Source organism: Talpa europaea (assembly GCF_964194135.1).
Source record: "Talpa europaea genome assembly, chromosome: 14".
Classification (NCBI taxonomy): domain Eukaryota; kingdom Metazoa; phylum Chordata; class Mammalia; order Eulipotyphla; family Talpidae; genus Talpa; species Talpa europaea.
Genome location: NC_140082.1, coordinates 26,574,425 through 26,587,149, shown reverse-complemented (window position 1 = coordinate 26,587,149; position 12,725 = coordinate 26,574,425). Strand labels below are relative to the sequence as shown.

At 43.3% G+C, this 12,725-nt stretch overlaps 1 protein-coding gene across 1 annotated transcript; it reads left to right on the top strand.

The window, feature by feature from the left end:
* Nucleotides 1-1,623: 1,623 nt before the first annotated feature.
* VIM (vimentin) lies at nucleotides 1,624-9,181 on the top strand (the record flags this gene model as incomplete). Its single annotated transcript, XM_084254159.1, has 9 exons — nucleotides 1,624-2,186; nucleotides 2,834-2,894; nucleotides 5,552-5,647; nucleotides 5,734-5,895; nucleotides 6,415-6,540; nucleotides 6,897-7,117; nucleotides 7,568-7,611; nucleotides 8,027-8,112; nucleotides 8,860-9,181. The coding sequence occupies 9 exons, from the start codon at nucleotides 1,624-1,626 to the stop codon at nucleotides 8,899-8,901; spliced, it is 1,401 nt and encodes a 466-aa protein (XP_084110285.1). The 3' UTR covers nucleotides 8,902-9,181.
* Nucleotides 9,182-12,725: the final 3,544 nt, after the last annotated feature.

Sequence of the window (12,725 nt, the reverse complement as noted above, 5' to 3'; positions counted from 1 at the left end):
GAATCTGAAAACTCCTTTGGTGCCGTAGACCAGAAGGTTTTGCTCTGTGCTCATTTTTATTTCCCTCACTCTGACTGGCAAATTTTTCTTCCGTGAAACAGGCCAGGAAAGACTTGACACAAAAACAAAACAAAAAGCTGTGATATTTCGCAGACAAGTCACCAGACTGCTGTAGTGCGCATCAATGAACTAAAAGGAATACATAAATCTATCTTCCTCAAACATACTGTCATTTGAGCTCTGTGATTGCCTTATATTAATCAAATTGGGGGTTTAAAGCAACAGCTAATTCTGTAACTGGGGCGGCTGATGACTTCCACTATAAAAGGAAAAACCACCGATCACTCAATTTGTGCCTGAAACTATGGACCATGAGTTTCCTCTTTCACCCAGAACTTGCAGATGAGTGTTAGAAATTGGGTGTGGTTTCAAGGCGGAGGGGGCACTGGAGGAGAGAACCAGGGCGGAAATCAGGGGGAGGGGAACTCGGCTAGTAAATAAAACCTCTCCCTAGTGCCTCCGTGAGACCCATATTTTGCTGCCAAGGAGGGTCTGCACGGTAAAGCCACACTTCACAAGATAAGCAGGTTTGGGTACTTAAAAACTGAAGTGCTTTAGTCCTTCCACTCTCCCCGCAGCTGAATGCACCCCAAAAAGTAGAAACCCAGCTCGAAGTTGGCTACAACTTAGAACAAACTTCATGGAGCTGCCGAGACTCGAGTCAACCTTGTCTAACGGTTTCTGTCTGAGCCGCTAGAATCCCTCAACCTCGGCGGGGCAATCGGGAGATGTGACTCACTGCAAGTGACTCAGCGACCCCACCCCTCCCCAGGGCTTTCCTCCGCAGCCGCCTCGCAGTTCGCTGGCCCAAAGCCACGTCGAGCCCGTTAGGTCCCTGCATGGGCGCCCCCAAGACAAGAGGATGAAAAGAGACGCCTACGAAGCGCTCCCTTTGCAAGATGCAGTGCGCGCGGCTGCGCTCCAATCTCGGCTCCCTTAGTTTCTTTCTCCGAGTTTTAGGATCTTCCAAATCCCTTAACCCCCTTTTTCGTGCATCCTAGCCCGCGGGTGTCCCCACCCACCGGCGCACAGCACCCTGCGGCTCTGCGCCACGGCCCCTCCCACTCGCGCGCCGACTCCAAAGCCCCTTTGGGTGGAATGCGGGACCCCTCAAGTCCGGTTTCGATCCGGTGCCCCCTTCACCGCGTGACCCAGACTTTTGCAGCATTCCGGGGTGAGCAGAACTCGTATCATCATCAGGAAAGTACCCGAAAGTCCTTGTCCAGCCAAGTGACCGGGCTGTGCCCAGTCCCGAGCTGCCTCGAAGTTAGGAGGACGGCTCGAGGACGCCCCCGCCCCAAACCCGCGCCCAGCCTCCGCGCTTCTTGTTGGATCCCCATTGGCTAGCGCGCTCTGGGCTGTGGGAGGGGACCCGTTTTTCCAATCGGGTTATAAAAACAGCCCTTGGCGGGGTCCCGTCCTCTGCAACTCTTGCTCCGAGGACCCCGCTCCAGAGACACAGCAGCGCTCCACCGCCCACACCCACAGCGCGCCAGCTCGCGTCTCCACCCGGACCAGTCCGCGCCACCGCAGCCGCCCAGCCCACCGCCACCCTCTGCAACCATGTCCACCAGGTCCATGTCCTCGTCCTCCTACCGCAGGATGTTCGGTGGCCCCGGCACCTCCAGCCGGCCGAGCGCCAGCCGGAGCTACGTGACCACCTCCACCCGCACCTACAGCCTGGGCAGCTCGCTGCGCCCCAGCACCAGCCGGAGCCTCTACACCTCGTCCCCCGGCGGCGTGTACGCCACGCGCTCCTCTGCGGTGCGCCTGCGGAGCGGGGTGCCCGGCCTGCGGCTGCTGCAGGACTCGGTGGACTTCTCGCTGGCCGACGCCATCAACACCGAGTTCAAGAACACCCGCACCAACGAGAAAGTGGAGCTGCAGGAGCTCAACGACCGCTTCGCCAACTACATCGACAAGGTGCGCTTCCTGGAGCAGCAGAACAAGATCCTGCTGGCCGAGCTCGAGCAGCTTAAGGGCCAGGGCAAGTCCCGTCTGGGGGACCTCTACGAGGAGGAGATGCGGGAGCTGCGCAGGCAGGTGGACCAGCTGACCAACGACAAAGGCCGTGTCGAGGTGGAGCGCGACAACCTGGCCGAGGACATCATGAGGCTCCGGGAGAAGTAAGGAGGCGCCCACGCCCAGGCTACTGGGGGGCAGGGAGAGGGACCCGGGGGGTCGCAGTGAGGGGCTGCCACGCCCTTGGGGATGTGGGATGTGGTCTGGGCGGCGGCCTTCTGCGGGATAGTGGGGAGCAGGGCTGTGCCTGAGGCTGCACAGCCCCGCCTAGAACCCAGATCTTGCAGATGCATTTCCTTTCTGCTCTCACGCGTTGCTCAAGAACACCCTTTTCAACCACAAACTTCTTAAAAGTACCATGTTGTCTGTAGTTGCAGACTCTTGGGAACGATGCGCACTTTTTCTCCAAACTTTCTTAAAGTTTCCTGGCTCCCTCTGGCGGGCTGCCAGCTTTGGATGGGACCGGGGCGAAGAGGATGGCTGTGGAGGAAGCGAGACAAAGGGATTGTGGAGGCTCGGGGCGGGGTAGCGGATTTGGTATTGCATGTCGCTGTGGCGACGGTGGCTGCTCCAGCCGAGGTCCTACTGAAACTTGTCGAGGGCCACAGTTGTAAAAGGCGCCGTCTCTGGCTTCCAGTGGAGGTGGCGCAGCGGGTCTAGTCTTTGGGGGTAGCGACGTGGTCGTAGGGTGTGGTCGCCCCGCCCTTGGTGGTTTTCCAGTTCCCCTTTGGTTACTGTGCAACTCTTTCAGGTTGCAGGAGGAAATGCTTCAAAGGGAAGATGCCGAGAGCACCCTGCAATCTTTCAGACAGGTTTGTAGATTTCTCTTCCCCCTGGCAGTTTCTGGACCCCACCCAGTCGACCCATCTGCAGTCCTAAAAGTTACTTAAAAACAATGCAAAACTTCTCGCCTGTGCGCAAAGCCCCCTACAGGCCAAAAAAGAAAACACCACAGATTAAAGTTTCACCCGATTAAAATAATAATAATAATAATAATAATGATTTAAATCATCCCTTTGACATAAAGAAAGTCTTTAACTTTTACTTGGTGTCAAGATTTTTCCAAAGAAATATTTTTCCATTTCGTTTTTGCAACACATTGATCTCAAAACAGTTAGCGTTTGAATTAGATTGCAGTTTGCTAAAGCCCATTGGCTTTTGCAAGGCCACAAAAAGCGCAATTCTGCCCTGTAGTTTAAAATGCAAAACGTGTTGGAGGATCAGAAACTTAGTTTACTGGCATTAAGCCAGAAAGTTTCTGTTCTTCTCGGAGTTCTATTGTGCCATTAGAGTTAGATGGGAGTATCGCTATGCGCAACTATTTTGTGATCCACTAGGAATGAAAAGGAGCCATCTGTCCCCTCAGCTGAAAGATATTAATGGTTTCTACGGGCTTCACTATGGAATGTAGATACAGACATTCTGGCAAGTGTGGTGGCTCTGGACAGATATAATAGGAGTCTTTGTGTTCCCAGAGAAGCTTTCAACAGGCTACATTCTTATTGAATATGTAATGATCTAAGCACAGTTCTAATTGGACGCAAGTATTTGCTAACATCCGTTATCTAATATCTGGCCCAGACTTGTGAAGTATGTGATGTGAAGAGTTCTTAAAGCTACAGCCATACCTCCCATTTAGAAAGGCCTTCCTTTAGTGGGGTCTTGTATCCTTTAAATCTCTTTCCATAAATAAAGCAAAAACCTAAGATTGAAGAATGGCATTTTAATGAAAGAGTTTGTTTGTCTTTTTGCTCCAAAGCTAGATGGATTTAATATTAATTTAAAATTGGGATCCAGAAGCAGGAAGGTCTTGGCATAGTTTTATTCTTCTGAACACTTAACTGGGGTTGGCTACAAAAGCACTCTAAAATGAATAGGTTAGAATAACATTTTGAAGCAAAAATACCTTTGCCAAATTAATTTAAGCCCACGGATGTGAGATTAATTTTACCACTGAGCATTTATGATTATCATACCTGACATACTTTCTGCAGAGTAGTGAGTTAATATAAAATGGCATTAGTAGAAAAGATCTCCTATTTCGGGATTAGATCAAATTTTTCACATGCTCTTCGATGAAGTAGGTTTTCACATTAAATTATTTAGAGGTTAGTAAATTATCTTTTCTTTTTTAGGGCTTAGTAATGAGCAAAAATAAATTTTTCCCTAAATCTGATCTTTTTATTATCATGCGTTCCTCATTCACTTTTCCATGAAGGTGATAGAAATGCCTTAACATTTTAAGGCTGTAATGCTATAAACTGTACTCCAAATATAATTACTTACAAGGTAAGAGGTATAAAAATCCTCCTGACAGTCCCTCCAGAGGGAAATAAAACTTAGATGCAGAATTACACATTCTGACTTGGAATGTAGCAGTTACCAAATAGTGGATATGCAGAAGGAGAGCAAGAACAGCCCAAATGTTGAGACTATCTTTTTGTATGCTAGTGCTTTGGCCAGTCATTCTGAAACAAGGTTAGTAACTGAATTGATACAATGCTAACTGAAAAGGAAGGACAGGCCCTAGGGTGAGAAGGGATTGTTAGGAGAAAAACCCACAGAGAAAGCAAACACAATTTCTTGTTTTCCTGAAGTGTATATTTGCCAGTGTGCTTCCTAAATTAAATTTAAATCTAGCCTATGACCTAAATTCCAGTTGATTACATACTTGCTCTGTAGTATGTTTCAGAGGTTGAATAGAGAAAAAAGAACTTAGGTGTACACTACATTAGGGAAGCATAAATTTCTGTGCTATATATATACTCATGTATACATGACATTGTGAAAGTGGGCTACTACTCTGGCATATTATTCCATATTACCAAAAAAAAATCTTTAAAATGCTGTGACACTGACTTTCTTTTTTTTTTTTTTTTTTTTTAGCTTTTGGAATCAAATTTATTCAGAAAAATTATTCAGTTGCATGACTTTAAATGAGCAGATACAAGATATCTTTTCTAATTTACTGACAAATTTCCATTATAGAATACAATTTTCTATTTTGTAATTAATGCAAACAGAGGCAATGGCTACACTTTTCTCACAACATAAGAATGACTGTGTAGCAAAAACTTAAACGTCACAAATTGTGTGAGTCTGCAGACAAAATTGTGACACTGACTTTCTTGATTAAAAAAAAAAATTACACTAAAAATGTCACTGGAATAATGTGAACTCAGTAATAATTGGACGCAGTTATTCATTTACTTCTTAAACTTATTTTTAAATTATTAATCACCTTGAATACAACACAGTGAGTCACGATTCAAATTTATTAATGAAGAGAAGGAAGCAAAGTGTGTTATGGCGCTGGGTACCTCACAAACTTATTCAAAGGTCATCAAATTTATCAACACCCTCTTTGTAGTACTGCACTAAGCTCAAATGGTTAATTTAAAATGAAATACTGAGATAAGCTGCAGATGTTAGCATCCTCCAACTCCTGTGTTTTCTCTTTTCAAACTAGGATGTTGACAATGCTTCGCTGGCACGTCTTGACCTTGAACGTAAAGTGGAATCCTTGCAGGAAGAGATTGCCTTTTTGAAGAAACTACATGATGAAGTAAGTGGAGTCACTTTCAGTGAATGAATGTGGGTGAAGCTATTCTGTACTTGGCATGGCTGACCTTCTATCTGTTCTTTCTTCAGGAAATCCAGGAGCTGCAGGCCCAGATTCAGGAACAGCATGTCCAGATCGATGTGGATGTTTCCAAACCTGACCTCACTGCTGCTCTGCGTGATGTACGTCAGCAGTACGAAAGTGTGGCTGCCAAGAACCTTCAGGAGGCCGAGGAATGGTACAAGTCGAAGGTAGGAAACAGATCAGTGTGGCCAGAACAAAAGAAAGATGCTTGTTCTGCAAATATAATACCTGACCCTGATTCCTAAATTCCCTTTAGCTCCAGCTAAAAAGCTGACTCCGATGTCCAAGTTTTGTTCGTTTCTATAACTTCCTTACCACTTACACATCCTTGTTTAGTAGACTTCCATTCACTATCTTTCTTCCATCCTACTTCAGAATAAACTCTAACACCATGCCCTTTACCTCTACCTTTTTTTTTTTAATGAGGGTGATACAGTGAATTTTTAGGTGAAAATATCAGCATAAGACTTCCACTGCTTTTTTTCTGGCTTGCAAAAGGACATTTAGACATATTCTAGAAGACACTGAGATTTGAACACAAAATATGAAATATGGTTTCTATCATGTTTGCTTTATTTGTTTACTTGCCATCATTAAGCTTTTGCATTTGCTCATTAAGATAGAGTCTTAGAAGATTTGTAGACAGTTCATTTGGGTGATCTACATTTCTAATTTCCTCCTGACAGTTTGCTGACCTCTCCGAGGCTGCTAACAGGAACAATGATGCCCTGCGCCAGGCAAAGCAGGAATCAAATGAGTATCGGAGACAGGTGCAGTCCCTCACTTGTGAAGTGGATGCGCTTAAAGGAACTGTAAGTATCACACTGCAGTAAAAGAGGGAAATTAACCAGCTTGGAGACATTCACTTGATCAAGCTAATAGTGACATCTAAACAAAACACTAAATTAAAAAAAAAAGTATATTTTAATCCTAAGAAAATGAGTTAAGACAAATTCAAAAAGGACTTTGAGATGTTATGGTTTTAGCTTACATCTATCATTGCTTCTAAGAAGGGACTTAGTACTCTATTCTTCACCTAAAATTGGAGTGTTCCCCATTTGCCACTAAGGAAAAAGGTTGTAAATGGTCTGTGAATCATTCTAGCAGTAGCTGTTTTTTGTTTTTTATTCTGGACAATAACATTGCCAACTTTTCTTACCTACTACAGAATGAGTCTCTGGAACGCCAGATGCGTGAAATGGAAGAGAACTTTGCTGTCGAAGCTGCTAACTACCAAGACACTATTGGCCGCCTGCAGGATGAGATTCAGAATATGAAGGAAGAAATGGCTCGACATCTTCGTGAATACCAAGACCTGCTGAATGTCAAGATGGCTCTTGACATCGAGATTGCCACCTACAGGAAGTTGCTGGAAGGCGAGGAGAGCAGGTATAGAATAAGAACTTTGGGTATGATTAATAGCTGCCTTTGTTAGGGATTATGTCTCTGGGCTTTATGAAAATTAACTTATTTAATCTTAAGGACATTTCTAGAAGGCAGCTATTTACTACTTTTTATAGACAAGGAAATTTATGTTCAAAGTTACTTGCCCTAGTCACTCTTAGCAGAGCTGGGATCTGAACCCACAATTCTGTAAAACCCAACGGTTCCCAATCTGTGATGCCTCCAGTTGATGCTCTATGTTCAGATAATGCTTCGTGTGAAATATTTAAATGTACTAATGAAACCAATCATGGATCAATGCTTCTGAAGCAGACCCCTCACTTAAGAATTACAAGAGTAACTTTTCTTAATTGTTGGAAACAAGAAGCCTATAAATTTGTGCCTTGTTCAAGTAGTTTTCCAAAAATTTTACTGTTTTTCTTCATCTTTTTACAGGATTGCTCTGCCTCTTCCAAACTTTTCTTCCCTGAACCTGAGGGGTAAGCATCTAATTGCCCTTTATAAAAACTTCAGACCTTGTAGACATTCTGTTTATAATAATGCACTCATTTTTAACAATAACTGGAAAGTGCCACACAAGAGAAAATTCTAGAAGACATCCATAATTTTCAAACCTAAGTCCTGCTATACAGTCTGTGCTACAAGTTAAATTTAAGCTCCATTTTAGTTCTTGGTGACAGAGTATATGTAGAGTTATATAGATAGCCCATCTCATCCTGAAGCTACAGTGGTGTCAGGCACTGGGTTTGAAAGTCCATAAGAGTCTTTACAAATATTTTTGAATTAATACTTACACTTCAAAAACATATAAGCAAAAAAATCATAATTCTTCAGTGAGATAGTTACTTTTTAAAATTTCATTTGTATTCATTTGGGGCCTGTTTCTTTATTCAGAAACCAATCTGGAATCCCTCCCTCTTGTTGACACCCACTCAAAGAGAACACTTCTGATTAAGACGGTTGAAACTAGAGATGGACAGGTTGGTATCTTTAAATCAGAACTGGAGTAATTCCAGGCAGATATTGAACTTTTAAATCAATAAATATGCATCTTAGTTAGATACAACTATCTAATTTGGGACGTTTCAGATTTACTCATGCATACTAAAAAGAGAATAGTCCTCTTCTTCCAGTACTACACACAACCAACTAATGATTTGGTTTTTGGAAGTGAAGATGAGATACCAGTCTTCCTGCAGTCCAGAATTAGTGCTTGTTCCTGGGTGCTTCATTTGAAAAGGGAATATAAGTTACTTCCTACACTAGCTTCGTTCAGCTACCTCAATGTCAGAAATGTTTTGATCCTAGATATATGGCCTTCTCTGCTAACCACCACCTAGACAATCCAAAGGCCTTTTTTGTAGCACAAGGTTGTGCCATATGATCCATGAATTTCTTACTGTACCTCTCTCTATACCAGGAAAGAAGTGCCCAAAAGTAGTTGTAATTTTCATCTCATCTTCCCTTACACATAAACTTAAAGTTTTAATACCTTAATTTCGATCTTATGGCATCCTTCTTCTTAAGGTTTTTTGGAGGAATTTTCTCTTTTTAAAGTCATAATATGCATTTGACATACATATGTGTCCACGCAGAGCAACAAAATCTTCCAACTTTCCCAGTAAATGACATAGATGTAATATGATTTTTTTTGTCATGCTTTATGGGGTAATTTAAACTTTAGTATATAGTATGATATTTGATTTGAGGTTTTTTTTTTTTAACAGGTTATCAATGAAACTTCTCAGCATCATGATGACCTTGAATAAAAAGTGCACACACTTGGTGCCACAGTATACTACCAGCAAGAATAAGAATTACATATATTAAAGAAACAGCTTTCAAGTGCCTTGCTGCAGTTTTGGTAGCACAAGATAGATTTGGAGTAGGAGTAAGTTCTAGTTCTTAAGAACCAACACTCATGAAAGAATTAGAAATAGAGTTTACTGCATAATCTAGTTAATGAAGGAGACTTGTGCTAGAATACTTTCTGAAAAGTATTTTTGACTACCATAAAACTGCTTTTTTTCAACAACTATGTGATACCTTGTGCTGCAATAAATATTTGGAAAACCTTTGGTGTGTTACTTATTTGAAGATATCTAAATAACTTTCTACATTTTATGTTTTAACTAAATATTTTTGGACCTATTGGTTAATTTGCCACAAAAAAACAAGTTTAGGTTGACCTAATAAATTCCACCTATTTATGATTGAGGTGTAGTCCTAAATTTGGTCATTTTAGGTGGACTTATTTTTTAATTGTTATTTTAAAAAATGATAAATAGATAATACAAATATAATAAATAGCTTTTTCACAAAATGTGTTCATTTGGGTTCATGTCCATGGATAATTTCAATTTTAACAGACTTCCTAAAATTAGAAACTTTGAGTAAAATGAAAAACTTTTTTGGTGGGTACAGCAAATGAGTAGCATGAATCCAGGGTGGGAGTGAAAGCAGAAGGCAATGTTCATGATAGAGGAGCAGCATCTTCGATTAGCCAGATGCAGAGGAAAGGGAAAACATATTTAACATGTGAAGTTCCAGCATAGATGTGTGTATATCTGTATCTGATCTCTAGATATTTTTAGACACTTGGTGTTTGCAGAGAATGAAATGAACCACAAAAGAAGGAGAAATCCTACTTTTTTCTTTGGGACATGAAATTAATTCACATGAACCACATGGTAAAAAGATGTGAACTGTAGGTGTAATAAGCTTTCAGAACCTAAAGCAATGAAAATGAAGTGGTCCTGAAAAACTTCCTGGAGGCCCTGAGCAGTCCTAAGAAAGAATTTAAATAACAGAGAAGGGAGGGTATTTCCTTAGGGCAATCAAGTTTCGATGTTTTGGTATTGTGTTCCGCAGGGGAACTTCTTTGTAAATGTCTGGACCCCTCTAAATTCCAATTTCCTATATTACCATTTTTAAGTTTTTGCAATGAACTCTCCAGTTGCTGTGGGGGAATAGTAACATAGTTCACACAAAGCCTACCTAAGCGCCAGGCACTGTCCTAAGCACTGGCCTCAGTTTCCACGGTTTTAATTCCTGTGGGCACTCCATGTGTGAAAAAAGGATTGGCTGTAGAAGGCACCCCTAGCTAAGGAACTCCACATCCCAGTACCCAGAGGGTATTCTTGACTTAGCCCAGTTAATCATTTCTCCTCTCAAACTCATAATTGTACCAGTTTGAACAAGAGATTCTATCTGGTCGTCCCACCCTTAGCATAATCTTACAGGAAATGGCAATTCAATTTGAGATTCTTTGTTGTGCTTTCCCGGCTCCCCCACATATTTGAATAGCTGACAAATTTAATAGTATAATCACTACCACAGCAAGCAGCCAGGTTTTGAGCCCTTATGGTGGGTTTTTCTGTTTGATTTTTGCTTTTGTTTTTGCATTAGCCATGCCCACCATATCCCCACAGCCTCTGAACCTCTGTCTCTTCTTTCAATGTACGTGCCTTAGTTTTTGAGGACCATCAGTGAAAACATCATACCCGCGTTAGTTTTCTTCCAGCATATGACTAATACTTTTTAAAGTAAGTTACAGGTTTTTTCCTAGGGAAAAAGAAACTAGGATGACAAGGAGTTCTGCCCAGATACATTGAGACAGGAGAGTTCCCCACCCTTAAAAGTTCCTTCCAGCAATTTCTAAAATCACTTCCACGAAATGGAAAAGATGAGTGGGCCTCCCTTATCTGTGACTGTCAGAAATTAGCCCTTAATGAAAAGCCTCCAAGGGGCTCACCTCATAGGAATTCGAATCTATTCAAGTCTTTTTCATTTTTATCTTTAATTATACTGTTAGCATTTTCCTTATCTTCTACTTTGGAAAACTAATAAAAAGAAACTATCTTCTCACCACCTATGGTGAAGTAAAGATTAATGCTTGGTTCTTTTATGTAGAACTGTAACAGGGTGGTCCCCAGGAAAGGGGGAGGTTCCAGGTTCCCTACCCTACCCAAGGGAGGGTGATGCTGAGCAGGGAGAGAAGAAGCTGCAGAGGAGACTGAGGAAGGAAGCAGGATGGAGCCAGAAGGAGACCTGGAGGAGGCACATGGAGCCTGGAGACACGTGAAGAAACTGCGCTTGTCTTTTGGTCATGGACTGGGTGACACAGATGTGGGTGAGACCCGTGGGGGAGGTGACAATGGCAGCTTTTATCTTGATTTTGCTCTTTTCCTTCCTGGCTTGTCTGGTTGTTTTTGACCCTTTTCTATGGGTCCCCACTGGAAGATGCTTTGGATTTGTGGCAGGCTTTGGGGCCTTGCTCTGGGCCAATCCCATTTGGATGGAGTTTTACCCACGAGGGGACGGATAACTTTGGATGCTTGATTTAGAAATTAGATTCTTTGCCTTTCCTGTATTGTTTCCAAATTGTATTAAAGTTCCTTCCCATTAAAGTCTCATATGTTTTGTGTTGATGCGGCGGATGGCAGAACCCATTTAGAATAGGTTTGCGGGCTTTGGGTTGCCCCTCTCCCTGCCCTATAACAGAACATTAATCCAAGATTAAAGCTGATGAAAAAATGGGGGAGTGGGGAGAAGGAAATGATGATATAAAATATAAGTGTGAAAAAAGAAGTCACCAAAAGGACTACAAAGTCTATGGAAATAATGTGAAAATCAAGTCCTGTGAAGTCTCTCACAGTGGTGACAGAGGAGGTAGCAGGTGAAATGGATGATTTAGTTATCACTCTCCTAATACAGGGCCTTCCTTCTTACCTCAGTTTCTGAGCAAGGACATAGGAAATGAGATCTCTTTTCTAAGGCTATTGTAGGGTAAAGAAAATCAGGCTTTTCTGCCCTTCCGCCATCAGGATAGATGATGGATCCTTGTCCTGAATGCATGCCTGATGGCGGGCATCTGGAATAGGGTGTGGGCATAGGTAGATGGGATTCAGCTGAGCTAAGACTGTGCTTTTAAGGGCGGCGTCACGGGGGGACGCCAGCAGCAGCAGCAGCAGCAGCAGCAGCAGCAGCAGCAGCAGCAGCAGCAGCAGCAGCAGCAGCAGCCAAAGCAGAAGCCGAGAACCAGCAGAACGAACACCAGAGAGTCCAGATAGAGTGAAGACTTGCTGGGGGCTGGGAGGCCTGCCAGCCCCCCAGCCAGCACCCCTGCCTGCCATATGCCTGGTGAACCCCAATAAAAGACCTGCAAAACCACTGAGGACTCTGACTCCTCCTTTACCCGGTCTGCATGGGATCAGAAAACCTGCACTGGTCCAATTCCTGCCTCTACAGCTATGAAACTAAGGGAGTAAATGTGTGCAGTGGTTGGAGGAGGGGCCTGAGGAGAGAGTACCAATTTCCAGTCCCAGGCTAAGTCTCAGGGAATTACAGAAGGAAGCAAGAACTAGGCAGACACTGTACCCTCAAGAAAGTCTTTCCCGGGCCTCCCCTGGTGGCGCAGCGGTTGAGCGCTGGCCTGTGAAGCTGCCCACAGTCTCTGCAGGGCTGGTTCGATCCCTGGCCACCAGCGAGGGTCCCACATGGCTTGACAGATCTCCCCTGCTGTGCCTGCTGCTCTCCAGACCTCTCCAGACCTCTCCTGCCGTGACTGCTGCTCCCCTCAGCAGTGTATTTA